At 47.3% G+C, this 25,331-nt stretch overlaps 1 protein-coding gene across 2 annotated transcripts; it reads left to right on the plus strand.

The window, feature by feature from the left end:
* The first annotated feature begins 4,604 nt into the window (after positions 1–4,604).
* TOMM34 (translocase of outer mitochondrial membrane 34) lies at positions 4,605–25,019 on the plus strand. Of its 2 annotated transcripts, none has more exons than XM_059037838.2 (7): positions 4,605–4,880; positions 9,346–9,445; positions 10,559–10,711; positions 13,630–13,799; positions 19,032–19,179; positions 23,753–23,879; positions 24,114–25,019. In XM_059037838.2, exons 1-7 carry the CDS (start codon positions 4,754–4,756, stop codon positions 24,216–24,218), a joined length of 930 nt encoding a protein of 309 aa, XP_058893821.1. In that variant the 5' UTR covers positions 4,605–4,753; the 3' UTR covers positions 24,219–25,019. The 2 variants fall into 2 exon arrangements, with proteins under 2 accessions (XP_058893821.1, XP_058893820.1); XM_059037837.2 differs by having other exon boundaries at positions 4,615–4,880; positions 10,451–10,711.
* Positions 25,020–25,331: the final 312 nt, after the last annotated feature.

Genomic DNA, 25,331 nt, shown 5'->3' on the forward strand with positions numbered 1-25,331 from the left:
GGAGTCCTCCTCAATCGAGCTCGGGACGGCGTGCATGTCTCTTGCGACGTTGTTCGTCCAAGACACTCGGTCTCGAGACCAAGAACCCATCTGTGCCTCGGGCCCGGCCCCTCATTTCTCAGACGGAGATACTGAAGCTTCTTGCGAAGCACCGGCTTGATAAGAACTGTGGATTCTTAACCAGCGAAGTTCTCCGCGGGAGGTATTTGTGGTTTCCTACCGTTCCTTCCTGGTTGAATTCTGTTCCAGGTGGAGGCTGGAACGTGCATAACCTCTCATTGGATGTCACAGAGCATCAGCCTGCAAATTGCCGCATCCTCTTAAGAGCCTTACCTTTCCAGTCAGTTTGAGGACATAAAAATAGTTAATGTTTATTAAGCTCTTACCATGTACTTGCTTTCATATATTATCTCATTTAATCCTTATATCAAGCCTGTAACGTTATCTCCAATCTTATCTATTAATTACTTGACACTGCTTATCACGTTTGCGGTACTCTACTACTACTAACTCATTTAACATTCTTAAACCCTGTAAGTTAGGTAATATTATTCTCGTAAGGCCAGAGAGGTGAAGCTCCCATAGCTAAAAGTATAGGTTTGGGGAAAAAAAAAAAAAAAAAGTATAGGTTTGGGGATTTAAATCCAGATGTATCTGATTCCAGAGCCTGCACCACCAAACTGGACAACCACTTGGACCCTCTGGTTGGGCATGAGAGACAGTTTCCTCTCCACTCAGAGATCCAGTTACAGCTGTAAAAGTCCATAAATCCTCAGTTGCCACCACCATCAGCAAGTGTTTAAGAAAGTGGAAGATTCCACCTAATTTACTCATAGACAAAGTTACCCAAAGCAGCCTCTCACTGTTTTTAATTGTCCTGCTTTTCTCAAAGATATGCCATCTACAAAACCTAAGACCTGAGCAACCACCTTTCAGGGTCACCCAGGTATGGGACCCTATATGTTAAAAGCGGAGTAATGGAGCCATTCTCCTGACAGGAGGAAAACATTTACTGAGAATCTACTATGTGCCAGGCACAATTCTAAGCTACCACTTAAGCCTCCAAAAACCCTATGAAGCAAGAATTATACCCATAATTCCTCTGCTCCATGGTGTCAGTCAGCGGCAGTCAGCATTTGGATGAATCCCTGTCCAAAATGGCTCACTCACATGGCTGACAAATTGGTGTTGGTGTTGGCTGGGAGCCCACTTGGTGATCGGGGATGGGGGGGGGCAACTCCATTTTCCTTGAGCCTCCTCACAGAATAAAGGCTGGGTTCTAAAGTATATTTCTGGAAAGAGCCAGGAGGAAGCTGTAATGCCTTTCAATGGCATAGCTTCGGAAGGTACATAATGTCATTTCCACTGTTGAAGGGGCCCCCAAAGACCCACCCAGTTTCAAGGAGAGTGGACATGATTCCATCTCTTGATAGGGGAGTGGCAAGGTTTTGGAGGAGCATGGAGAACTGGAAATACTGTTTCAGCCATTTGGGGAAAATACAACTTGCCTCAGGTATACTTGTCTGGTATACCACTTAGAATACATTCAGCCTCAAGCAACTGAAAAAGAACAATCTAAATGGTGGTTTAAGGCACAGTGGCATTTGTTGGGCTGCACCCCACAGGCCTACAAGGCCTGTGCTTGCCCAGCTTCAAGACCGAAGAAAGAACGTGGAATCAGCAACAGAGACATCAATGGTCTGATGGATGGGGGAGCTTACACGCCTGAAGCAAGGTCCTGGAGTGACATCCCACCGTGTGCAGCTCATGGCAGGCAGGACATAGTGGCAGTCTTTGCTGGGGGGTGGAGGGGATTACCAGTTATAGGGGAATTGATGTCAGGTGGGCTCACTAGTTACTAGGGAAACCAGCAGAAGGGCATGCCCCTCACCACCCCTTTGATAAGCTATGATTAGCTGGGGCCTAGGACAAGTACAGAGGAAGGTCAGTCATGTGAGTAGGGTGTAGGTGCAGCAGGCCCTGGTCCGGCAGGGGATGTACAGAGAGCAAGAGAACAGCCATCTTCAGTGGCCTGACCATACAGCATATCTTGTTTATAACTAAGAAGTCCAGAAGTCAGCAGTTCTAGGGTTGATTCAGGGGCACAAGCACGTCGATTTCATCTTTCCTCTCTGGCCTGATTCAGCATGTTGGCTTTTCATACTTGTGCTTATTGACTCACAATTGCAAAATGGCTGCCACACCTCCAGGTACCATGTCCTTGACCCAACAGAAAAAGAGAAAAAAAGGCTGTTTTGAAGTCCTGTGTCTCTCTCATCAGGGAAGGAAAACTTTCCCATAAGCACCCAGCACACATCCTCCTATCTCATTGGCTAGATCAGGGTCATATGCTCACCCCTTGCCCAATCACTGGCAAAAGAGTGAGATTATTGTGATTGGTTTACAGAAATCTTGATCCATTTTCTGGGCCAGGAGAATCTCAGGCAAAATTCAGACTGAAAGTAAAAATGGAGGTTGTTAAGTAGATAACGTGTGTGTGTGTGTGTGTGTGTGTGTGTGTGTGTGTGTATGTGTGTGTGAGATCCGGTTTTCCCACCACACTAAGTGTTCCTTCTTTGTTCTTGTATGGGGCCTATGCTGGGCTGAGGGAATTTGGATGGAACAGCCACCCAACCCTCAGAATGTTTAAGGTCTGGTTGGGTTATGAGTTTACACAAATAATTACAGTTGACCCTTGAATAACACGGGTTTGAGCTGCATGGGTCCATGCGGATTTTTTTAAATATATATGTACCACAGGGCTTCCCTGGTGGCACAGCGGTTAAGAATCCACCTCCCAATGCAGGGGACACGGGTTCGAGCCCTGGTCTGGGAAGATCCCACATGCCACGGAGCAACTAAGCCCGTGCGCCACAACTACTGAGCCTATGGTCTAGAGCCCGCGAGCCACAACTACTGAAGCCTATGAGCCACAACTACTGAAGCCCACGCGCCTAGAGCCCATGCTCCACAACAAGAGAAGCCACCGCAATGAAAAGCCTGTGCACCGCAACGAAGAGTAGCCCCCGCTTGCCACAACTAGAGAAAGCCTGCGTGAAGCAATGGAGACCCAATGCAGCCAAAAAAAAGATATGTATACGTACTACAGTATTACACAACACAAGGTTGGTTGAATCCAAGGGTGCAGAACCTTGGACAAGGAGGACCAAGTGAAGTTACACACGGATTTTCAATTGTGCAGGAGTTGGTTGTTCCTAACTTCTTCCTTGTTCAGGGGTCAATTGTATAACTAAATACCTGATGGCAGAGACCAGGTTTTTGTCAACAAACCTTTATAAGTGCATGTTGGGTGCCAGAGATCCTATTAGGTCTGGGGAGAGAAAAATAAAGAAGACCTACTTCCTGCCTTTAAAGACCTCACAGTCTGAGAAAAACTGTAAACTGATGTGAAATAAAATTCATATTTTATGGCAAGACAAAAATTTGAACATAAAAATTTTTCTCTGCCCTTTGGCCTCCTCCCTCCCCTCTACTGAGCATTGTGTATCTGCATTATGCATCAACCAAACCTCCCCATCAGCAGAAATACCTGCTCAACCATAAAGAGCAACATTCTCCTAGCATCAAGACAACTTCTTAAAAGATTACATTCCTTCTTGATCTTGTAGGGGGTCACGATGACACTTGCCCTCTGTCTCAAAAAGCTTATATAACTGTGCCTTGACTTCTAGTGGGGGGACAGTTCTCAGAGCTGAGGTGCTGTTCCCAGGTTACAATCCTCAAACTTGGCTCAAATAAAATTTTCCACTTCTTTCACAGATTGACTATTGATTAATTTTCATCGACACTGACAATCACAGAATAAGAGCTAAATTAGGAATAAAATCCGGGAGCAATAAGAGCAGAGGAGGGAGATTATGGAGAAGATGATGTCTGGGTTGATTATTGGTTGAGTCAGGATTACGGAAGAGAAAAAAGTGTTTGGAAAAGAATTCCAGGAAGAGGAGAGCACAAGCAAAGGTTAAGAAGCAAAAGAAACAGCTTAATATGCACAGGTAGCAACAAGCAGCTTTTAAAAAATTGGAGTTGTAAGTGGGACATAGAGTGAAGTCAAATGAGTCTGAAGATAAGCTAGTTTCCCTCAAAGAAAGATTTACATCAATCTATCAGTTCATTCATTTATAAAATCAGTATCTATAGATAACTAGGTGCCAGTTTCCAGCCTAAGTGCCTTTGCAATTGCTAACCCTCTGTCTGAAACAGCATTTCCTAAATAGTCTCAGGTCTCGGCTCAATGATTAGTCTCTCGGAGACGCCTTCCCCACCCCTTACTTAAAAAGTCTCCACGTGGTCACCTTCTATGGTATTACTGTTTTGTTTGCCTTACAGCACTAATAACATTATGAGATTATCGTCTTCATTTGCTCATGAGGTAACTACAAGTCAGGCCCCCCTAGAGTGTAAACACCAGGCAAGCAGGGACCTGTTCACGGTTTCATCCGCAGGGTTCTAGCAAGCCAAAACTTCCAGCGCATCTCCGGGGACCCCAATGCAGCTCCGCGCTCCGTCAGAACTGAGCATGCGCAGAGGGAGAGGCACTAGGAGCCTCGGGTTCACGCAGGCCCCGCGCAGGCCCCGCCCCTGCCCTGCTCCGTCCCGCCCTCTCCCCGCCGGGGTAGCCGTTGCACCCAAGTAGTCGCAGCGGGAGCTTCCGCCCAGAATCGGTTCCTCACGCCTCGGCGCCGGGAACAGAGGCCACCCCCCCCCCCCAGTTTACCTGTCCGGCGCCAGGATGGCCCCCAAACTTCCAGACTCTGTGGAGGAGCTCCGCGCCGCCGGCAACCTGAGCTTTCGCAACGGCCAGTTCGCCGAGGCCGCCACACTCTACAGCCGCGCGCTACGGATGCTGCAGGCGCAAGGTGCGACCCCGGCCCGCCATTTCTCCGCCAGGCCTCCTTTTCCCTCTTGTCTCCCCCGACCCCAGCTACCCAGCCGTCGCTCTGGTCCTGTCGGCCTAGGGCTTCCTTACCCCGCGGCCGACTGGCCAACCAGGCCCTCCCACCACCACCCGCCCATTCCTCCCCTTTCCCCCAGCTTGGGCATCCTACGAGAAACTTCCTTAGCCTTTCTTTCCACTTTTATTATTATTATAATTGTAACATAGTTTTATTACTGGTTCTGTGTGTGTGTGTGTGTGTGTGTATTTTTTAAAAAATAAATTTATTTAGTTTTGGCTGTGTTGGGTCTTCGTTGCCGCTTGCCAGCTTTTCTCTAGTTGCAGCGAGCGGGGGCTACTTTTGGTTGTGGTGCCCGGGCTTCTCATTGCGGTGGCTTCTCTTGTCGCGGAGCGCGGGCTTCAGTAGTTGTGGCTTGTAGGCTCAGTAGTTGTGGCGCACAGGCTTAGTAGCTCTGCAGCATGTGGGATCTTCCCGGACCAGGGCTTGAACCCGTGTCCCCTGCATTGGCAGGCGGATTCTTAACCACTGCGCCACCAGGGAAGATGTCCTGGTTCTTTTTTACTTAATGACATAACAGGAACATATTTCCATGTTAATAGATGTTTTATCCTGTTTTACAGTGTTAAAAAACATTAAATTTACCATCTTAACCATTTTAAGTGTAGAGTTCAGTAGAGTTAAGTATATTCACGTTGTTGTGCAACAGATCTCTGGAACTTTTTCATCTTGCAACACTGAAACTCTGTACCCACTAAACACTAATTCCCCCTCTCCCTCCAGCCCTTGGTATCCACCTTTCTGCTTTCCATGTCAATGATTTTGACTACTTTAGGTACTTCAAATGAGTGGAATAATACAGTATTTGTCTTTTGTGACTTAATAATTTCTATGACATTATAATCTATTATGTTGTAGCATGTGACAGGCTTTCGTTCTTTTTTTTTTTTTTTTTTGCAGTGGCCATGGCTCACGGGCCCAGCCGCTCCACGGCATGTGGGATCTTCCCGAACCAGGGCACGAACCTGTGTCCCCTGCATCAGCAGGCGGACTCTCAACCACTGTGCCACCAGGGAAGCCCATTTCGTTCTTTTGTAAGGCTGCATAATATTCCGTTGTGTGGATATACCACATTGTCTTTATCCATTCATCTGTTAATGGACGTTTGAATTGCTTCCACCTCTTGGCTATGATGAACATGAATGTGCAGATATCTCCGAGATCCTGCTTTGAATTCTTTTGCATACATACCCAGAAGTGGGATTGCTGGATCAGATAGTAATTGTATTTTTAATCTGGAAGGGCAGGGAACCTCCATACTGTTTTCCATAATAGCTGTATCATTTTACATTCCCACCATCAGGGCACAGTGATTCCAACTTCTCAGCATCCTTACCAACACATTTTATTTTCTGTTCTTTCGATAGTGGCCATCCTGATAGGTGTGTGAGCTGTCTGCTTTTTAATTGTACTGTTGGACCCCATTCTGATATTTAGGCCTCATTCTGATCCCTGAGGCAACCCTCATTCTCCTAAACAGGTCAGTCTTTACTTAAATTAACATTTGTTCGGCACCTGTATGTAATGAGTGTATAATAAGATGGAGAAGGTCCTTTCTCTCGAGGGTCATACATCCTTGTTGGTGAGGAGCCACAGGTGTGATCTTAAGCTAGTAAATAGCAAACAACAACTGTGCAGTAATGATCAGGGCTATTGAAGAAGACAGATGTGATGATGTGATAGGTTTGACTGGGGAGCTCCTTTATGAAAAATGGGAGGTCGAGGACAACTTCTTTGCAGAAGTGACATTTGAGGTGATATCTGAATGGTGAGAAGAAGCCAACTGCACAAAGTCTTGGGTGCCAAGCATTCCAGGTGGAAGGAACCGTAATTTCAAAGGCCCCAGACAGAATCAGCGGGTATGCTCCAGAAGCCAAAGCACAGGGAGCCAGTGGAGGAAGTAGTAAGACTTGGTCAGTCACAGAGAAAGAACCTTATTGTGTAAGCATTTTACATAGCAGTTCATGGTAAGGAGTTTGGGTTTTATTCCCTGATGGGAAGCTACTGGAGAATTTTCAACAGAGGAGTAAACTTTAGTTACCAGTTCTCCCAGCCTCCGGCTCATTTCAGCCAACAACAGCCTTTTGCCCAAAGCCTCTCCAGAATGTCTTATCCCAGAGCCTCATTGGAACCCCTTTCAGCCCCTCGTTGGTACCTCCTTCCCTTTGCCTTCCTCCTCTTTCTCATTTCCTTGGCTAGCATTTGTCGAGTACTTGCTAGACATTATAGACATTACTCCTTTTTATCTTCATACTAACTTATGGGTAAGATGCTTTATAGATGAGGGATCCAGAAAAGTTAAATTGCCTCTTCTGGGGTGACACAGTGAAGACATGTCGGAGGCAGAATTTGAATGTGGGTCTCTCCGATTCCCAAGTCCGAGTTTTTAATCATTTTGCTAGACTTTTTCCCAAATCCTCTCTAAGTTCCAGTCTTTTTTGTTTGGATTTTTGCAGTTTCAAGCCACTCTTTTGCCCCACTGCCCTGTCTTTTTTTCTAGAACACTTCTCTGTAGGCCCAGCTCTTCATCTAAACTTAATAAAGTTGCTGAGTAATGTGAGGTATTGATATTTCTGCCTTTTTCTTTCATCCTACCCCAGCTGGCCTGGAAAAACTTGTCTTTTTGTATGGGTTTATTCTGGGCCCCAAGAAGAGGTGGCCTGATGTCTGGATTCAGCAGGGGAACAGAATTTGGTTCTGATCCTGCTACTGATTTTCCAGGTAATTTATGGGCAAGTCCCTTGATTTCTCTGATCAGTTTCCCTGCTCTTGAAAGGAGAGCAGGGAGCAACCTAATACAACAAACCCTTCCAGCAAGTCTGTGAAGTGATACCTTCATCTGATAGGTGAGCACATGTGATCAGGGGGATTGAATGACTTGTGCAGGATCGCAGGCTGGATTGTAGGTTCTGATGGCCTTTCCACCACACCACTGCTGTTTTCTGCGCAACCGTTCTCTGGTAACTTGAGATGGATTGCAAGTTTTGAATACTTGTGCTTGCTTCTTAAGGGCAAGGATGTATTTTACTTATCTCTGTACTGTGCTGTCTCACTCAGGGCCTGGCAAAAATAAGAGAAAAAAGAAAACAATTATATTATATTTGGTATTGAATGAAAGAGATCATGCATCAATATGGTAACAGGATACTTCGTGAAAAAGGCAAGCTGCAGGAGAGGCAATATGATGCCACTTAGGAAAAGCTTTAAAAGGAAGTGGACTTCCCTGGCGGTCCAGTGGTTAAGACTCTGCGCTTCCACTGCACTGGGTGCGGGTTTGATCCCTGGTTGGGGAACTAAGATCCCATATGCCGTGCGGCATGGCCAAAAAAAAAAAAAGAAAAAGAAAAAGATAGAAAGTGATATTGTGTCTTGCCTGTGAATACCTATGTAATAAAGATAGACATACATGAGAATGTGACATACCAACTTCAGGATTATGCTAACCTCTGGGGGACTGGGAAGGGGGCAAAGGGAAAAGGGTGGGGATGAGTGGAGCTTTAGTCATATCAAAAACAAAAAGGTGGAAACAAATAGATTGTATGCTGAGTTTAGTGATAAAACTATCTGATATACTGGTTTCCATATGTTTCACAATTTTCGAAGGAGAGCTTGTTTTCTGTTCTTCTGGGTATATGCCTGGGAACAGAATCACTGGGTCAACACTTGACAGTTTCCACTTTTCGTTTGTTTTCATTATGGCTCATGCTAGTGGGTATGAAGTGGTTGAAAAATTATTTTTAAAAATGAAAATCCTTGTGGCCACAGTAAAGGACTTGAGCTTTCTGAGATTCTTAAGGATAAGGACTGCCTTTAGGGAAAGGCAGTAATGATTCTTTTCCCCATGGGACAGCTTCAGCCCTTCTGCTGATTAAGTTCTCTGTAGTCCTGCCAGACCCAGAGGACTTGGCAAAGTCCTCTCTGAGCAGGTAGAATTAGTTTTTTGTGTCCCCATAACACTTGTTCAATCCATTTATCGTAGCATTTATGACATTTTCATCTTTTTTCTTTATTGGATTTGCATGCTTCTTGTACTAAAATTAACACACACACACACACATACACACACACGTAGTTACAACATGGATTTCTTTGACCTATTTCATTTTGATCTTTTTCCTGGTACCAAGTTCAGTGCTGGACTGAGTGAATGAGCAGATACTTGGTTCCCTGTGAATGGCAGGAAGCTGGTGTTCTCACTCCCTTGACAGACTTGCCAGCCCATCAGACCAACAAGCCTGATCGGGTTACAGTCATCTCTGCTGCCCTTTACTAAAGCCCAGAGAGCTCAGGGTGTGGATGCACCCCTGATATCCTGAGGCATCCATTTCCCAGCCTGTTAACAGTGCACTTTCTGCTTCCACCTGGGCAGGTTCTTCAGACCCAGAAAAAGAAAGTGTTCTCTACTCCAACCGAGCAGCATGCCACTTGAAGGACGGGAACTGCATAGACTGCATCAAGGACTGCACTTCGTGAGTGGGCAGGGCTGACTTTGGGGTGCTGGGGGCTCAGGAGGGGAGGTTGGGCTTCTCTGGTCCCACCAAGTTACCTCTGCAACAGATATTAGGAAATGTCACTAAGTGTCAGCAGGTCACTGAGAATAGGAAGCTTTCTTTGGTCCTTGTGGCCCCTGACTTGTGTCTTTGGAGCCTCAGCTCTGCTGCTGAAAGGAGTAGGGTGGGCAGTTAGAGGTAGGCCTTTAAGGCTTTGTGAGATTTGGGACCTGGGAATGAGAGAGTTGCAGACTAGTAACTGGCTTGCTCAGGTTTTTTCTGTGGTAGATGTGGGTGAGAGAGGGAGGGAGGGAGGGAGAGAAAGAAAGAGGGATGGAGGTTAATAGATAGCCTTGAAAGAAGTAAGCAATGACCAGGTGTAGAGGACATTAAACAATTTTTCATACTTTCTTCTTCAAGCCAATTGAGATTGCCTTCATGGTCATCGCTAAACTAGCACATGTACCTTAATGTGTTCTCAGATCTGATATCCTGTGCCATTGCCTTAGATTCATGCCCTGGTGATAGGTGGGAGAGGAGGAGAAAGGTGAGCATGCTCATGGAGGCTGTGCTCAGTTGATTTGTACCAGGCCCTGTGCTAGGTTTCCTTCGTGGAGCGCTCGTGAGCGCTCTGTAGGGTAGGTCAGCCATCCTTCCCAGGCTAGAACTGGGTTGTGGAGGATTGAGGCGGTAGAGTGATTTGCCTGGGGTCACATGGTTAGTGGCAGAGGTGGAATTCAGACACTGCTCCGTCTGACTCCAAAGCCTGTTATTCCCACTTGGCCACGCTCTATAGAAACATAGAAGCATGAAAGCTACAAGGCACTTATTCTTGATTTTGGGGGATTGCAACTATGAAAATCGATGCACACGTGCACACATTTCACAATAGTAGTGGTTCTCTGCCCTCTTTCCCTATTCCACTTCGGTCTAAGTTGAAAAGTCCCTCTTCTAAGACTTGACTGTCTAGCATTGTCTTGTCAGAAATGACCTCCCACGTACTGAGTGCTGCAGATGCCCTACCTGGAAGGAGCTACGGCGGGGAGCCCTGGTGACTCAGCAGCTCGATGACATTTCTGCCTCCTGTCCTAGAGCGCTGGCCTTGGTTCCCTTTGGCATGAAGGCCCTGCTGCGGCGAGCGTCAGCCTACGAGGCTCTGGAGAAGTACACCCTGGCCTACATGGACTACCTGACCGTGCTGCAGATTGATGACAGTGTGACGTCAGCCTTGGAAGGCAGCAGCAGGTGAGCCCAAGTCACTGTGGTCAGTCTCTCTGAGACGTCCTGTCCTCCCTGATTAGCTTGGAACCAGTGCTTTGGTCATCCTCTGGGAGGATCCCTTTGGGCTAGGCTTAGAAACTCCTAAAGAGCATGTGCAGAAAGTGTGGAAGGACAGTCTGCTGTTGTATTTTAGTGGGTTTTTAAGGGGTCAGAATTACTGAGTTGTGGGGTCTTGGGGTTTCGTTGTTTTTCTTTTTGCCTAGATGCTCAAATGCATTCACACAGTAGTACTTAACTGAGCTCTGTTTAAGCCGGGTTCAGTGGGGAATACCGATATAAAAAAGAGACCTCACTTGCTCCAAAGAGCTAACTAGAGTGGGGAAAGTAAGACACAGAACAAGCAGCTGTCACCCCAGGCTGTATGGCTATTATTTGTGGATATGGTTCAGTATATTGTACTGTGACCCCTTCACAAGGCCCCTCAGGTGAAATGTCTTTCTGGTCTTCTGAGCAGATGCCCTCATTTGGGTAACTGGTCATGTTTCCCCTCTGCATGGTCTATTAGAAAGCCAGACACCACACTAACAGAAACCCTGAACAGGACTCCATGGTATCTGTTTAGTGTGTCCTTTCTGGCTTGACTTGTTTTCTCTCTGCTTCCTTTTAGTCTCTATCATTCAACAAAATCTGCCACTTATGTGCCAGACTTTGCACTAGGGCCTGGGCTGATGACTGAGACATACCTCTTCCTGCCCTAGTAGAGCTCCTGGTCTCCAGGAGGACGGCAGTCAGTCATAGGCAAACCTGCAGTGTGATGAGTGCTGGGGCAGAAGGCACCTAACAGCAGGGGGAGTCCAGAGAGGACTTTCCAGAAAAGGTGAGCTGAGACAGAGAGATGAATAGTGCTCTGGCCCAGGGGCCAGCAAGGAGCATAGGCAGCCTGTGCCAGGTGAGTGAGTAGGAGGTGTCAGAGGGATTGTGGGACGTGCACGGCTTGAGGTGCTGCACACGGGGGCTCGGTTCAGGAAGGATGGTGAGGCCAGATCACACAGGGCCTTGTGTTCAGGGGCTTGGATGTAATCCAGACACAGTGAGGCATCATGAAAGGGTCTTTAGCAGGGGGGCAACAGGAGCAGATTTGAGAGAAAAGCTGAGTGGCTGCCCGCTGTGTCGACCATGAAGGAGAACAGAGTAGGAATGGGGCAGGCAGTAATCCAGAAGAGATGGGGGATAGGGAACAGTGGGACCAGTTCAGGGCACATTCAGGTGGTATTTCAACAAGCATTGGCGGTTGGAGGGTGGGGGGAGGGGAAGAAGAGAGGAGGCGTCCAGCTGGTTGACACACTGAGTTGGAGGTGACTGTGGGGCGGAGACCAGAGAAGCAAGAAGCCGTCTGGGCGTTTACATGCACTCAGAGCAAAGGAGGAAAAATACGGGCCGAACGTAGAGATCTGAAGGTCATCAGCACAGAGGCGGCTTGAGGTTGTGGGAGAAAAACAGAGCACCACAGCAAGTGTGTGGGGGGAAGAGGATGCAGTTTGAGGAATTCCAGCGTTTGAGGGACGCACAGAGGAACAGCAGCTGGAGCGGCAGGAGGAAGCTAGAGCGTATTCCGTATCACGAAGGCAGGAGCCTTTCAGAGGGATGAAGACGACATTCGGATCAGGTGTTTCGATGAGCTTAAGTAGACTCAGGGTTTAGGAATGAAGTCACTGGTGATTCTGATGGAAGCAGTTCAGTGGGATCAGAAGCCAAATGGCAGTGGGCGTTAGGAGTCTGGCTGGGAAGGGGCAGAGGAGTGTAGCTGCCATGTCAGGGGTCTGTCCGGGAGGAACGAGTTAGCTGCTGAGAGTTGGAGTCAGTAGAGAGAAAGGATGCAGGTGTGGGAGAGGACGGTGCTGGCCGAGTGTGGCCCAAGAGAGGCAGGGAAAGATGGATCCCGAGCGGAGGTGGAGGGATCGGCCCTGTCAGCTCTTCTGTTTTGATGGGAGAGAAATAGGAATTGTTGTGTGCCTGTGCAGGTAGGTTTATATTTAGGGTGTGAGGAAGTTCAAGGAGGAGGGTTAGGGAGCAGGGTGGAGGCGGGTAGAGTTTTGAAGCAGCTGGGCCAATCAGAAAAACAGCTCTGGGGGCTTAGAGCCCCTGAGTATGTAGTGATATCAGCCTGTGAGCTCCTCATTCTAGTAACACAGGAACATTGTTGTAGGAGCAGAAGTTCACAGTTAGCCTCATGTATACTCACTCAGCATATATTTAATGGGCCCTCATGGGTGCCAGGTAATGTGCCAGGTGCTGGGGATCAGTTAACAAAACCAGCATGGTCCCTGAGCCTAGAAGGTGGGAGTGGGGAATGGGAAGTGGAGGAGATTCTTCTGGGGGGAGGGGAGAGAACGTGCAAAGGCTTGAACGTGAGGATCGAGAGGCAGTGTGGCACACGATAAAAACGGAGGGATGGGAGGGCACCAGGTCTCAGGCCCTGCCAGCCTAGTGAAATGGGAACCCCTGAAAGATTTTAAAATTTGAATGACATAAGATTTGCATTTTTAAAAAAATCTCTGAGCATTAATCAAATGTCAGGTGTTTGCATGGCCTTGTAATAGATTCATTAAGAAAATATAAAACGTGGTTCTTCGGGCATGCATGGTCCCTTGGGGGTCAGGTTCAATTACCTTAGCAAGCACCAGATCATCCCTTTGAAGTTAACATAGTGTGACAAGCGAGGGCCAGGCAGGGAGGGAGTGCCGTGGTGGCCAACCTGAGAAGATGTATATGGTGGCAGGCTCCTGTTCCTTTCCTGCTGCAAGTCAGAAGGGTACAAAGAGATGGTTCAAACCGGGGGCAGATGATAACTGGCTCTCATGTACCTCCTTTGGGCTTACTAGAGGAGGAATATCTTCCTGACCCAGCTGGAAACCTCTCTGTGATCCTGCCTGCCTTTCCAGAATGACCAGAGCTCTTATGGACTCCTTTGGCCCCGAGTGGCGCCAGAAGCTGCCCTCTATCCCCTTGGTGCCTGTTTCAGCTCAGAAGAGGTGGGAGTGTTTGCCTTCGGAAAACTGCAAAGAGACAGCTAAAAGCAAATCCAAAGAAACCACAGCTACGAAGAGCAGAGGTAAGCTGTGACTTCCTGCCCAGAGAGGGTCCAGTCTCCCCAGAGCCACTTTCTTTAGAGTAATCCTGTAAAAATTGGCCTCGTGTAAGATGAGTTCTTTTAAAAATCCTATAAACAAAGTAAAAAACAAAACAAAAAAGCCTTAACCTCCTAGAGGTTGTCTCCTCAGCTCTACAGTGGGCGAAGAGAAAGCCTACCCCACAGGTGTAGGGATTAGGTGATGTGAGGCTCGTTGAACTCCCAGCCTAGCGCACAGGTATCTGGTGTTAGTTCCCTTCTCATTCGTCCGGCAGCATTTGGATGTATCATTTAGGTTGTTTTTGGTTGAAAGAACAGAAAAACTTCATGTGGTAAAAATAATAAAGAGAATTTATTGGCCCATATAACTGAAAGGCCTGGAGTTCAGGTTCAGGCACGGCTTGCTCCAGCAGCTCACTACATCATCAGACTCTGGCTCCATTTCTCTGCACTTCTGTCTGCGCTCTTCTCTAATGTGTATCGGCTTTGTCTGCAGGCAGTCTTCCCTCCAAAGTAGTACAATAGCTGTAGCAATTCATTGACTCGCATCCATGTGCCATGCCTCATGACCCAGAGGGAGAGAAAGAGTTCTTTTTCTGATAGCTACCTAAGAGAGGGTTTCTTTCCCCCAAATCCCTAGCTACTCGTCTTAATTTATTTTGGCCTTATGTGGTCACAGGCCATTCCCTACACTAGTCGCTGTGACCAGGGCTTGAGATTTTGTGATGAGCTCAGCTCTGTGCCATCTGCTCCACCTCCATAGCTAGTGGAACACACACACACTGTATGTAGTCCCTGCAGGAGGATGAGTAAGAGACTGGAGATCAAAGCCAGGTAGCCCCAAACAGGAGACTGTCCGCCTCAGCTCTATAAAAACCAGAGGCCCTTCTCCAGGCAGGGGCAACTGGAAACTCTTATAATGCTCCAGGGGAGTCTTTCCAGCCCAGCAAGTGAGGTATTGAGGATGGGAGGTGCAGAGGAGGCGGGGCTGGAGCCTTGCATCAGGTGTACAGGAGGAAACCTATCTGGCCGTGGGGAGAATTCCCTCCCTAGAACGAGAACGTGGGGCGCTAATGAACTCGACGCCTTCAGTGCACCTACCATTTACTTCATTCTTTTGTTGGAGTCACAGCCAGGTGTGTCCTAGGCCCTGTGCCGAGCATTGTGGCCCAGAGAAGCCCTCAGGAAGCTCTCAGCCCAGTGAGAGACTGAGACACATAAACAGAGCAATTTAAAATACAGGAGGGGCTTCCCTGGTGGCGCAGTGGTTGAGAATCTGCCTGCTGATGCAGGGGACACAGGTTCGTGCCCCGGTCCGGGAAGATCCCACATGCTGCGGAGCAGCTGGGCCCGTGAGCCATGGCCGCTGAGCCTGCGCGTCCGGAGCCTGTGCTCCGCAACGGGAGAGGCCACAACAGTGAGAGGCCTGCGTACTACAAAAATAAATAAATAAATAAATAAAATAAAATACAGGAGGAAGGCCAAAACATTAATGCGTCAAAACAGTCCTGAGAAGGAGACCACTGTAAAGACCCAAGTTTCAGGAGGGCGTGAGTATTGGGCAGGGAGTAGGAGGCATGAGTACTGGGAGGGAAGCCTAAGGAACTTCTTTTGAAATTAGAGTGACTTAGATAAACAAAGTATACAGTAGGTAATAAAACTGTAGTGGTAGTTACTTTAAGAGGTAGTTGAGGTTGAACTATAACCAGGTGCTTATTAATATCTGTGGCATGAATAGATCAATGAGCTTAAGTGAATCCAGGCCCATGATACATCATCACCCACATGTGTCCTTCATTTTAAAGAGTGCTCACCTCCCTATTAACTCATTTTGTTTGGTCCTGATAATGACAGAGTGACTCAGGCAGGGAAGGGATCACTCTCCTGACTGCACAGATGGGGAAACCAAGGCCCAGGGAGGTGAAGTAATACATGGCATTATGGAAGGAACAGGGTTGGCCTTGGAGTCCAGAGTTCTCTGGGCTCTGCCACTTGGAGCTCCTCAGCCTTTCCTGTGACTCCATGGTGTGGAGAACTAAGGAGCAGATCCCTATTGCTGAGTGTCTGATGTAGCACAGAGTAACCTTTCTCTCCACGGGCTGCCCCCGGAGGCCACATCGAGATACTCAGTAGAGGGTCCACCGCGCAGCCTTGCCTGCTACTTCTGTGTCTGTACCCCCTCTCGCTGCAGCCTCAGCAGTAAGGGTCGGCCTACACTGTTGTCTAAGCTATGGAGCCGTCCCTCCTTTTCCTCCTCTATAAAAATGCTGGGTTGGCCTCTAGGGGTAACCTTTAAATGTAAGACTGATCTCCCCAAGTCTAAAAATGCAATAATCCCTCTCCCCTCCCCAAACAATTTAACTTCTTAAAATCAGGAGGTATCTTACAATTAGTGTCAAAAGAAACATTCCTGCCACCACTTCCCCTACCCCAGGCCTCTGAATTGTTATCAAATAGACAGCATCTTGAATTGAAGAAACCATTGAGCCTCTCAGGGCATGGGAGAGAGGAAAAAGAATTGCTAGTGGGACTCTGGCTGGGCTTTCCAGCTGACTTGGATCCCACCACGTGTTGTTGGTGAGATAGGTTCCTATCTGCTCACTTAAGTCCCAAGCCAGGGCTGAAAGCTTTATGTGTGTAAAGGGCTTCACATGAGATGCATTAAAACGAACATACACTTAAGAGCTGTGCAACGGCAGTCCCACTTCTAGAGAATCGAACATACATTCACATAAAAGCTCGTTCACAGCATCATTATTCATAGCAGCCCAAAAGTGGAAACAACCCAAATGTTCCTCAAGTGATGAATGGATAAACAAAATGTGGTATATCCATACAGTGCAACATCATTTGGCCATAAAAAGGAAGGAAATTCTGATACATGGTACAACACAGATGAACCTTGAAAACACTATGTGAAATGAAAGAAGTCACAAAGGAGCACATATTGTATGATTCCATTTAGACGAAATTCCCACAGTAGCAAATCCTGAAAGATGGAAGGTAGATTGGTGGTTACCGAGGATGCGGGCAGGGGAATGGGAGGGACTGCTAATGGGTATGGGGTTTCTTTTGGAGGTGATGAAAATGTTCTGGAATTAGGTAGTAGTAATGGTTGCATAACTGGGAATACACTAAAATCAGTGATTTGTACACTTTTAAAATGGTGAATTTTATGGTAGATAAATTGTATCTCAATAAATTTTAAAAAATAATAATAAAATACAGGAGGAAGAACAGGTGCTTTAGCGTCTCTAATGTTTGAAGAATTCAAATTGGGAACTGCCATCAGTGTGCTTGGGAGAGCTGGGGAAAGAAAGGCTCCTGGAGGTGACAGGTTGAGCTGGGCCTGAAAGGGTGAGCTCTTCAGGTGCGCAGGGGAGGGGGTTTTCCGCAGAGGCAGTGGAAGGAGTGAGAGAATGAAGTGGTGGGGCATTGCTGGTGGCTAGTGGGGACAAGCGTGGGGCAGCGTGGGCTGCGTGGCAGAGCCGAGGTGAAGCTGAGGGTGTGTGCACATTGCAGCCTACTGGCTCTGCTTCTAGAGAAACTCATGCACGCGTGCACAAGGAAACATGTACAGGGACGTTTAGAGCAGAAATTCGGTAAGAGGGGCTTCCCTGGTTGCGCAGTGGTTAAGGATCCTCCTGCCAATGCAGAGGACACAGGTTCAAGCCTTGGTCCAGGAATATCCCACATGCTGCGGAGCAACTAAGCCCGTGCACCACAACTGCTGAGCCTGTGCTCTAGAGCCGGTGAGCCACAACTACTGAGCTCACGTGCCACAACTACTGAAGCCTGCGTGCCTGGAGCCTGTGCTCTGCAACAAGAGAAGCCACTGCAATGAGAAGCCCCCGCACCGCAACGAAGAGTAGCCCCTGCTCGCCGCAACTAGAGAAAGCCCACGCGCAGCAACAAAGACCCAACGCAGCCAAAAATAAATAAATAAATAAATATATTTTTTTTAATTAAAAAAAAAATTCGGTAAGAGCGAAAAGCAAAATAACCCAAGTCTCCATAAACAGTAGAACAGATAAATCAGTTGCATTGCAGCAGTGAGAATGAGTGAAGGAGTTACAGGTGTTTGCATCCACACAGATGAATCTCAGGAATATAATTCTGAGGGGGAAAAGAATACATCGAATTATGTATTCCTTTTTTTGAAGTTCTAAAACAATGTAAACAGTAAATAGTTTATAGATACTATTGTATATATAGTTAAACTAACCAAGAAAATGGGGGGCAGGTGTTGGTGTGCACAGAATTGGGGTTAATGGTTTCCTCCAGGGGTGGATTGATAGCGGGAGAGGCTCACAGGATTTCAAAGGTCTTAGTAAATGTTCTGTTTCTTAAGGTGAGGGATGAGTTCAAGGGTATTAGTTTTATTCCTAAAACCTTACCCTTGTCATAAATATTGAGTATTTTATAAAGATAGCTTTTAAAAATTGAAAAAGCAGGTTATATGGGAGCTGGGGCTGGAATAATTAACTGGGGCCGTGCAGTGAAGGGGCCCCAAGGCCAGGTGGAGCAGTTGGCATTTCACCTTGTTCTCTCTGTCTCTCTCTCTCTCCCTTTCTCCCTCTCCCCACCCTGCCCCCCCGAAGGCTGGGGCACAGCTGCAGGTGTCGAGCTGGGGAGAACACTCACAGGCTCAGACCAAAACAACTGAGGAGTAGCAGATAACCTCTGCCCTTTTCTGGAAGCCCAGGATCTTCACCCTTTTTTACCAGATGTTTGTTTATTTAAATACTTTCTCACTTATTCTCCTGCTTTAAGTTTATAGGGTGCTCTGCACTTTCTCCTGTTTTCTCACATTTCTTCCTAACATAGCCGTGTGTGGAACAGGTATTGCCCCCAATATATTGGTGAGCAAATCGAAGTCCAGAAGCGTTAGGTAGGTCACACCGGACTTCCAGCTACTGAGTGGCAGTGCTGAGGCCAGAACCTGGGTTACTTTTTCTTGTGTGTTTATCATTGTGTGTGTAAAAGTATGTTTATATCAGGAGTCCCAATCTCTTCCAAAGGAAAAACTGTTTAATATCCCAGAAGCCATTGATCGGGGGTATCATTACTCAGGCAGGATGCTTTACACAGTGCAGGAAAGCTCTGGGGACAGAGCGTTGTAGACGGCTTAGAAGAGACGCTGCCCAAGAGAGCTCCTGGAGCTCAGCTGGGCACCTGCTCCATGGTTTTTTCCTCTTCTGAATTTGTATCTAGTGCCTTCTGCTGGGGATGTGGAGAGAGCCAGAGTTCTGAAGGAGGAAGGCAATGAGCTTGTAAAGAAGGGGAACCATAAGCAAGCGATTGAGAAGTACAATGAGAGCCTCTGGTTTAGTAACTTGGAATCCGCCACGTACAGCAACAGGTACCTTCCACACGGCTGGCCTGGGGGATTTCAGGACACCGAACATTCTCCTGCAGTCTTCTCTTAGACTGTGATGGGCTCTGCATCCCAGCATTTAGTCAGTAAAGGCATACCTCGGAGATATCGCAGGGTCAGTTCCAGACCACCACAGTAAAGCAAATATCGCAATAACTCGAGTCATACGAGTTTTGGGGTTTCCCTGTGCATCTAAAAGTTACGTTTACATTATACTGTAGTCTGTTAAACGTGCAATAGCATTATGTCTAAAAAACAACGTACGTACCTTAATTTAACAATACTTTATTGCTAAAAATCGCCAGTCATCATGTGAGCAGCAAGTCGTAGTAGTAACATCAAAGATCACTGACCACAGATCACTGTAACGAGTATAATCGTAATGAAAAAGTTTGAAATATTGTGAGAATTACCAACATGTGAAACAGACATACAAAGTGAGCAAATGCTGCTGGAAAAATGGTGCCAGTAGGCTTGCTCGATGCAGGGTTGCCACAAATCTTCAATTTTGATATCTTCAGAATATCTGTGAAGCACAGTAAAACGAGGTATGCCTGTGTGTTACAGCTCAAAACGTGCATTCACACTCTTTGGTCACGGTGAGATGGGAGTTGCCAGTGGCATTCACTCTCTTAAAGGGCAGAAACTGAGGGGTGCCCAAGGGGAGCCTGGGCTTTGTTCGCCCCCCCACCCCCCAAATTTTCATTAACCAGATAAACATAGGATGTGAGTAAAATCTATCGGCTTGCTATGCAAACACACGCCCAACACAAGTATCAAAGCCTCTGCACCTTCCCCGACTCTCACCCCGTGGGCTTCTCCAAGACCCTCTGGTTAGAAATTTCGGCACTGTCTGTCTGCAAGCACCAGGGCAGAACCCAGGGTATGGATTAACTATTGCCTGGCCTGAGCAAGAGAGAAGGGTCCAGTCTAGCCTGAGGGGTTGGGCTTGCGGTGCTATAGAAGGGCCTGCGCCTGAGCTGCTGCCGGTGGTCGGTGATTCTTTCCACCGACAGTGAGAGCCTGGGAGCCAGGGTACTGTCTCTTTATTGTGTAGGAGTCCCTGCTCAGCAGTAGCCCTCAAAGGTGTTGGCAGTAGATGCTCATCTTGTTTTAATGTTGAGAAAACCAAGGCTCAGAGCAGGAAGGGCTTTTCCTCAGCTCACCCAGCCAATAAATGGCAGAGACAGAATTGGAACCTGGCTCCAGTGAGATCTGTTAGTTTTACTGTCAGAAGCTTGAAACTTTCAGCAAGGGACCACATCTGATCTAAACATTTGTCTGTGCCACACTGTCAATTACTATTGCTTTGCAATGTATCTTGTAGGGCTGGTCTTTTTCCTTAATCTTCTTAATCAGAGTATCCCTGGCTATTTTCCCAGCTTTGATCTTCTAGCTAAACCTTAGTCTCACTGTGATAAATTCCAAACCGTATCTTGTTGGGCTTTTCGTTGTAATTTCATTGATTGTATAAATTTAATTTAGAAGACTGAAAACTTTATACAGATCAATTTTCTATCCATTGTGGTGGAATATACCACATCCTGGATGCTGTTTTAACGCTCCACTTCGTACTTGATACCTAAGTGGATATCACTGTCAGGTACTTGGCCCCTACAATTTGCCAGGCCCTGAATGGACCTCCAGAAGAGTCTCATTTAGTACTCACAGCAGTCCTTCAGGTTAGGTCATGGTCCCAGTTTACCTAAGAGAAAACGGGTTCAGAAAGATGAATTAAATGATCATAAAGTTAAACAACTAATACATGGTGGAGCTGTGATTTAAGTCAGGTGTTTATACTCCAAAGCTTGAGTTCCTTTTCACTCACTTCTCTCCTTCCTAATGAAAACCCTTCTGATTGGATACAAAATCATTCTGTTTATCAAAAGCCAAGGGCGTTTATTTTATAGGCCAAAGTTATGTGTTTTTCACATCTTGAATATAATCTTTGGAGTTCATATGTAATCATTTTCATTGCAACATTTATATTCAGAAGTCACCAAATAGTACCTAATGCTTACACTGTGGTTCCTGTACTTCCCAGAAATTTGGCTAATTCTTTAAATTACCAGAGGCCATTGAGAGAACACTTTAGTTTCCTTAGAATTCTTCTATGTTCAAATTTAGATCAGGGACTACTATTCTAAAACTTAGTGGCTGACAACAGCTGTTTTATTTTGCTCATGATTCGTGAGCCAGGAATTCGGAAAGGGCAGTTCTTACTCAGGGTCTGTCATTCAGGGTCAACAAGATGGTAGCTGGGACCGGAGGCGTCTAAACACTTCTCCTGCGTATCTGGCACCAGGGCTGGGATGACTGAAACGGCTGGGGAGTGGAACTGACAGAGCAAGCTGGAGCCTTTTTTCTTCTCTCCTGGCAGCCTTGTCACATGTGCTGGCTTGAGTGTCCTCACGGCGTGGTGGCCTCAGGATAGTTGGCTTCTTGCATAGCAGCTAAAGGCTCTAAGAGCAAGTGTTCCCAGAGAACAGGCTGACGCTACAAGACCTCTGTAGCCTACCCCTGGGGTTCATACGTTCCTCTGTACTCTGTTGCTCAGAACAGTCACAGAACCTGCCTACATTCAAGAGGAAAGAACATAGGACCTCTTCAATGGGAAGAATGCCACAGAATTTGTGCCTGCTTTTAAATTGTTACAAGGAGAAGCTTTTTCTAAGTTGATTTATAAGTTCCATGCAATCTCGGTGAAAATAGTAGAATTTTTTTACATTCTTGGTAATAATTCCATAATTTGTCAGGAAAAGAATAACAGCATAAGAGAATTTAGATATGATAAAGCGTGGGAAAAAGAGGAATTATCCAATAAATGGTGTTGGGTTGGCTGGAGAGAGTTCAAAAGGAAGCCGAATCCCTACCCTCACTCCTTATTTTAAAATAAATTCTAAGTGGATCACAGTTTCAAATGTAAAAAGTAAAACCATTAAGTTCTAGAACAGTGTGTGGGTTAATTATCTTGCAGTGGGGAAGGTATTTGGTGGTGATGGAGGGGGACCCACAGAAGTCATTAAAGAAGTTGGATAAATTTTATTTCATAAGATTTAAAAATCTTTTGTAAAGACACTCAGCTTTACCTATATTTAAAGCAACTACATTAAAACAGATGCTATTTTCTTCCATAATGGCAGGAGTTAAAGGTTGAGACCCAGGGTTGGTACGGTTGTAGGAAAATAGTCTCTGTTAGTAACTGTTCTTAAGTACACTTGACCCTTGAACAAGGCGGCTTTGGGGAGCACTGACCCTCCCTGCAGTCAAAAAATCTCAGCATAATTTACAGTCGTCCTCTCGTATCTGCGGTTCTGCTGCATCCATGGGGTCCACCAAATGCAGATGGTGTGATACTCTTGAATTTGTTACTGAAAAAAAGCTGCATATAAGTGGACCCACGCAGTTCAAACCCGTGTTCCTCAAGGGTCAGCTGGTTTTTAGAGAGCATTTTGGTAATAATCAAAAATTTAAATGTATGTATGTACCTTTTGGTGCAGCACTCCCTCCTAATAGGCATCTTAAGATTTATGCGCAAGGATGTTCATGGTAGCATCGTTTATTTATAAACTGGAAACTGAAAAATATCTACTGATAAGGAATTAATGAAATAAATTATGGTACATACAAGTGAGTACTATGTATCCATTAAAAAGTGAGGTGGGGGCTTCCCTGGTGGCGCAGTGGTTGAGAGTCCACCTGCCGATGCAGGGGACACGGGTTCATGCCCTGGTCCGGGAAGATCCCACATGCCGCGGAGCGGCTGGTCCCGTGAGCCGTGGCCGCTGAGCCTGCGCGTCCGGAGCCTGTGCTCCGCAACTGGAGAGGCCCGCGAACCGCAAAAAAAAAAAAAAAAAAAAAAAAAGAGGTGGAATGGTATCTGTTCTGTTTTTAGTGATTATCTTTGGGGGAAAGGACTAAAATTGAATGAGAAAGATACAAATATATACTTTTCCCCCGTTGATGCAGAATGTGAAAATTTTCAAAATGTAAGTTGAATGAATTATGTATTGAACACCCATATACTTCCCAATTAAATTCATAAACATTGTTATAAAATCAAGTACGCTTCAATTAAAAAGAACATTGTTATATTTGCTTTGTTGCTATAGCCATCTATTGATCCATCTTATCATCTTTGATGCATAAGTTGTAGACATCTTTACATTTCACCCCTAACATGTCAGCATGCCCGGTATTTATTTAGAGCCTGGTATTTGTTTTTTTCTTGAGGTAGATAATTTTTTAGCAAGGGGAGTGTTTCGGGAAGCCGTTTTTCGCTTGAAAGAGTACAGTGTGGGAACGTGAGGCTTCAGAACAATAGCACCGAACACGGTCAGAATCTCGAGTCGTTCGAGCCCGGGTTGAGTCCCAGGTCTGCCCCTCGGTAGTGGTGGAAGCTTGGCGCGTCCCTTCAACCCTCTGAGCCGTGTCACCTCTGCAGAAGGGTGCTGGGTAGCTGTGAGGACTGAGGGAGGTAGGAAGCACCCAGCACGGTGCATTCGGGGAGCCGCGGGGCACTCCTCAGACGGCTGCGTGGCCCGCTCTTTCCCCTCAGGGCGCTCTGCCATCTGGTGCTGAAGCAGTACAAGGAGGCTGTGAAGGACTGCACGGAAGCCCTGAGGCTGGACGGAAAGAACGTGAAGGCGTTTTACAGACGGGCTCAAGCCTACAAGGCACTCAAGGTAAAGAGATTCTGGCCGGAGGCAGCAGCAGAGCCACGGCCAGTTGGGCCTGTGCTGGCACTTCCAGAGCACGGTCAAGGTGAGGGGTACCTGCCATGTGCCTTCTCATCCAGGGCTCCAGGCAGGCCTCCAGGCTGGGGTGCAGAAACCCTCTGCGGGCTCAGCAGCGGTCCCCACCCCCGCCTGGTCTCCCTGGGCCAGGGCTCCATCCCCACACCCTCTCTCTCCTCTCAGGACTATAAATCCAGCTTTGCGGACATCAACAGCCTCCTGCAGATTGAGCCCAGGAACGGCCCCGCACAGAAGTTGCGGCAGGAGGTTAACCGGAGCTTAAACTAAAAACCCAAAGGGGCAGCACGACACCTCTGCCTGACCACCTTCCTCTGTGCCTGCTTCCAGGAGCCGGCATGCCCCAGAGCAAGCTCCTCTGCCCCTCAGAGACGTGATGGCCTCCCACCCCTCAGGAGGATTTGCCTGTTCAAATTAAGCTCAGTGTAGTCAAAAACGAGACGTTGTGTTGGAAAGGTCTCTCCCTGTTCTGAACTCCCTGTGCTGCGGACAGCGACCGGGTCACACAGACAGGTCCTCACAGGCAAAGCCCTCGGCTCTGTCTCTGCCCAGCACGGTCCAGACCGAGTTGCCCTGCCAGCGTCGCCAGGCACCCTCACCGTGGTCCACCTGAGCAACCTGGGCTGGGGCGTGCGGGGCACTGGGAAGCCCTGGCCGCCTGCACCCAAAGCAGCCTGTTGAGCTGGTCTCCAGCGCTGCTGCCCCCGCCCGGGCCTTGGCGCAGCGCTCTGTGTTCTGAGCCCTGATGCCTTTTGGCCGAGCCCTCCTTTGGTGGGGATGCAGGACCTGGCCCTTCGCCGGCTTTGCCTGTGGCTCTGCTGCCGCCCCCGGCGTGGAGGCGCCTGAGCTGTTTCAAGAGCCAGAAGGTGTGGCTGCTTCTTCGGAAGGCGAGATGGGGAGAAAGGCCTCCCGGAAGTCACTGTCCTTCCGTCCCGGGCAGGGACCCGTCGAGGCTTCTTAGTTCTTTGTAATATGTTGACGTTAATCTGAACTGAACTGACTGATTCTGTTGAACTGTGTGTTGAAGCTACTGCATTGATGTTTTCTACATAAATGTCTGTTGTACTTTCATTTATGCTTTTTCAGTTTGGGTTCATTTTGGAACTTTGCAATGATAAAAAAAAGACTGCTTATGGAACACTCTTCCATTCTTTGATCAGATTTACTGGAATGTCTGCATGGGCCAGGCCCTACATGTAGAGCTGGGGAAACAGCAGTGAATAAATAGACACGGTCCCTGCTCTCAGAGGGCTGACGGTCCCATGGGACCAAGAAGTTACTCACACGAGCGTGAACGTGCAGCCGGCTGAAGCGTTCTAAAGGAGTGGTCGCAACACTTTCCCCAACTAGGGAGGTTTGACCCCGTGGAGGAAAAGGGGTCCC

Source organism: Kogia breviceps, chromosome 14 (genome assembly GCF_026419965.1).
Source record: "Kogia breviceps isolate mKogBre1 chromosome 14, mKogBre1 haplotype 1, whole genome shotgun sequence".
NCBI classification, from domain to species: Eukaryota; Metazoa; Chordata; class Mammalia; order Artiodactyla; family Physeteridae; genus Kogia; species Kogia breviceps.

What these genes read in the sequence shown, in the direction of transcription:
- TOMM34 (XM_059037837.2), top strand. Translation starts at nt 4,754, where the DNA reads ATGGCCCCCAAACTTCCAGACTCTGTGGAGGAGCTCCGCGCCGCCGGC. An exon ending in GCCTTGGAAGGCAGCAGCAG is followed by an intron (nt 10,712 to 13,629) that starts GTGAGCCCAAGT and finishes CTGCCTTTCCAG; the next exon opens with AATGACCAGAGCTCTTATGG. An exon ending in CACAGCTACGAAGAGCAGAG is followed by an intron (nt 13,800 to 19,031) that starts GTAAGCTGTGAC and finishes ATTTGTATCTAG; the next exon opens with TGCCTTCTGCTGGGGATGTG.